Source organism: Morone saxatilis, unplaced genomic scaffold (genome assembly GCF_004916995.1).
Source record: "Morone saxatilis isolate NCDOM2014 unplaced genomic scaffold, NCSU_SB_2.0 Contig18, whole genome shotgun sequence".
NCBI lineage: Eukaryota > Metazoa > Chordata > Actinopteri > Moronidae > Morone > Morone saxatilis.
This window is the reverse complement of record NW_023339740.1, coordinates 28,138,256-28,139,074: the sequence shown is the minus strand read 5'-3', so window position 1 is coordinate 28,139,074 and position 819 is coordinate 28,138,256. Positions and strand designations below refer to the sequence as shown.

At 43.3% G+C, this 819-nt stretch overlaps 1 protein-coding gene across 1 annotated transcript in view; it reads right to left on the bottom strand.

Annotated features, from left to right (window-relative positions):
• The window catches only part of LOC118328279 (DDB1- and CUL4-associated factor 1-like), a 2,435-nt gene extending 1,661 nt beyond the window's left edge, over window positions 1-774 (bottom strand). Inside the window, exons 1-2 of the mRNA XM_035661932.1 lie at window positions 659-774; window positions 457-530 (exon numbers count right to left, since the gene is read on the bottom strand). Coding sequence (XP_035517825.1) covers window positions 457-530; window positions 659-761 — 177 coding nt within the window. The 5' untranslated portion in view covers window positions 762-774. The remainder of the gene's footprint in view (window positions 1-456; window positions 531-658) is intronic.
• Window positions 775-819: the final 45 nt, after the last annotated feature.

Below are 819 nucleotides of genomic sequence, written 5' to 3'. Positions count from 1 at the left end.
TATTTTCTGACAACAGGAAATCAATTGTGGTATGTAACAACGCAACATCAGACTTTAAAAAGAATGTTTTACATTTTATGTTCAACCACACATCCAGCACACAAAACATTTCCTTGCACTGAATGTGTTAACTTATTGTGTAGTTTGTGTTTTGTACTGTCTCTTGTGTATTTGTTGTTGAGTTTTATGTATTTGTAAATGAGCTTAGGCTATAAATGGCTGAATAAGTGTATGTATATATCATTATGAGCATTATGGTAAAAGCTGGAGTGTAGAACTTCCTGCTTAAGAAAACATCGTCCCTCAACGGCCATATTGGAGGTCGTCTCTTCTTAAAGTTGGAGCCAGACACAGTTCAGTGTCGCCAATGAGCAGAAAGACACCGACGCTCTATCTCTCTTCCTTCAAGACATCAGAACATGCCCGAGACAACATGAACAGAGTGAGGCACAGTACCTCAATGACAGCCAGGTAGCAGTCTTTGGTGTCGGTGCACAGGTCGAAGATGTTCCTCTTCACGTCCACGGTGGCTGAAATAAAACCAAGAGTCTGAGTTACAAACCAAAGTCAAAGACTGATATTATAATATATCCACAGGAACCTCTGCAACTACTGCCAATGAGCTTCAAGTCTGCAACCGACAGGAAGTGCAGCCTACCGATGGGTTTGTAGTCCGTAGCGTCGAAGGTTCTGAAGGACGAGCCGAAGGGACTCTTCATCTGCTGGTCCATAGCGTCATCCTCATCGTCGGCCTGCAGCATTGCTGTTCGTGTGTGTGTGTGTGTGTGTGTGTGTGTGTGAGTGTGTGTGTGTTTTACC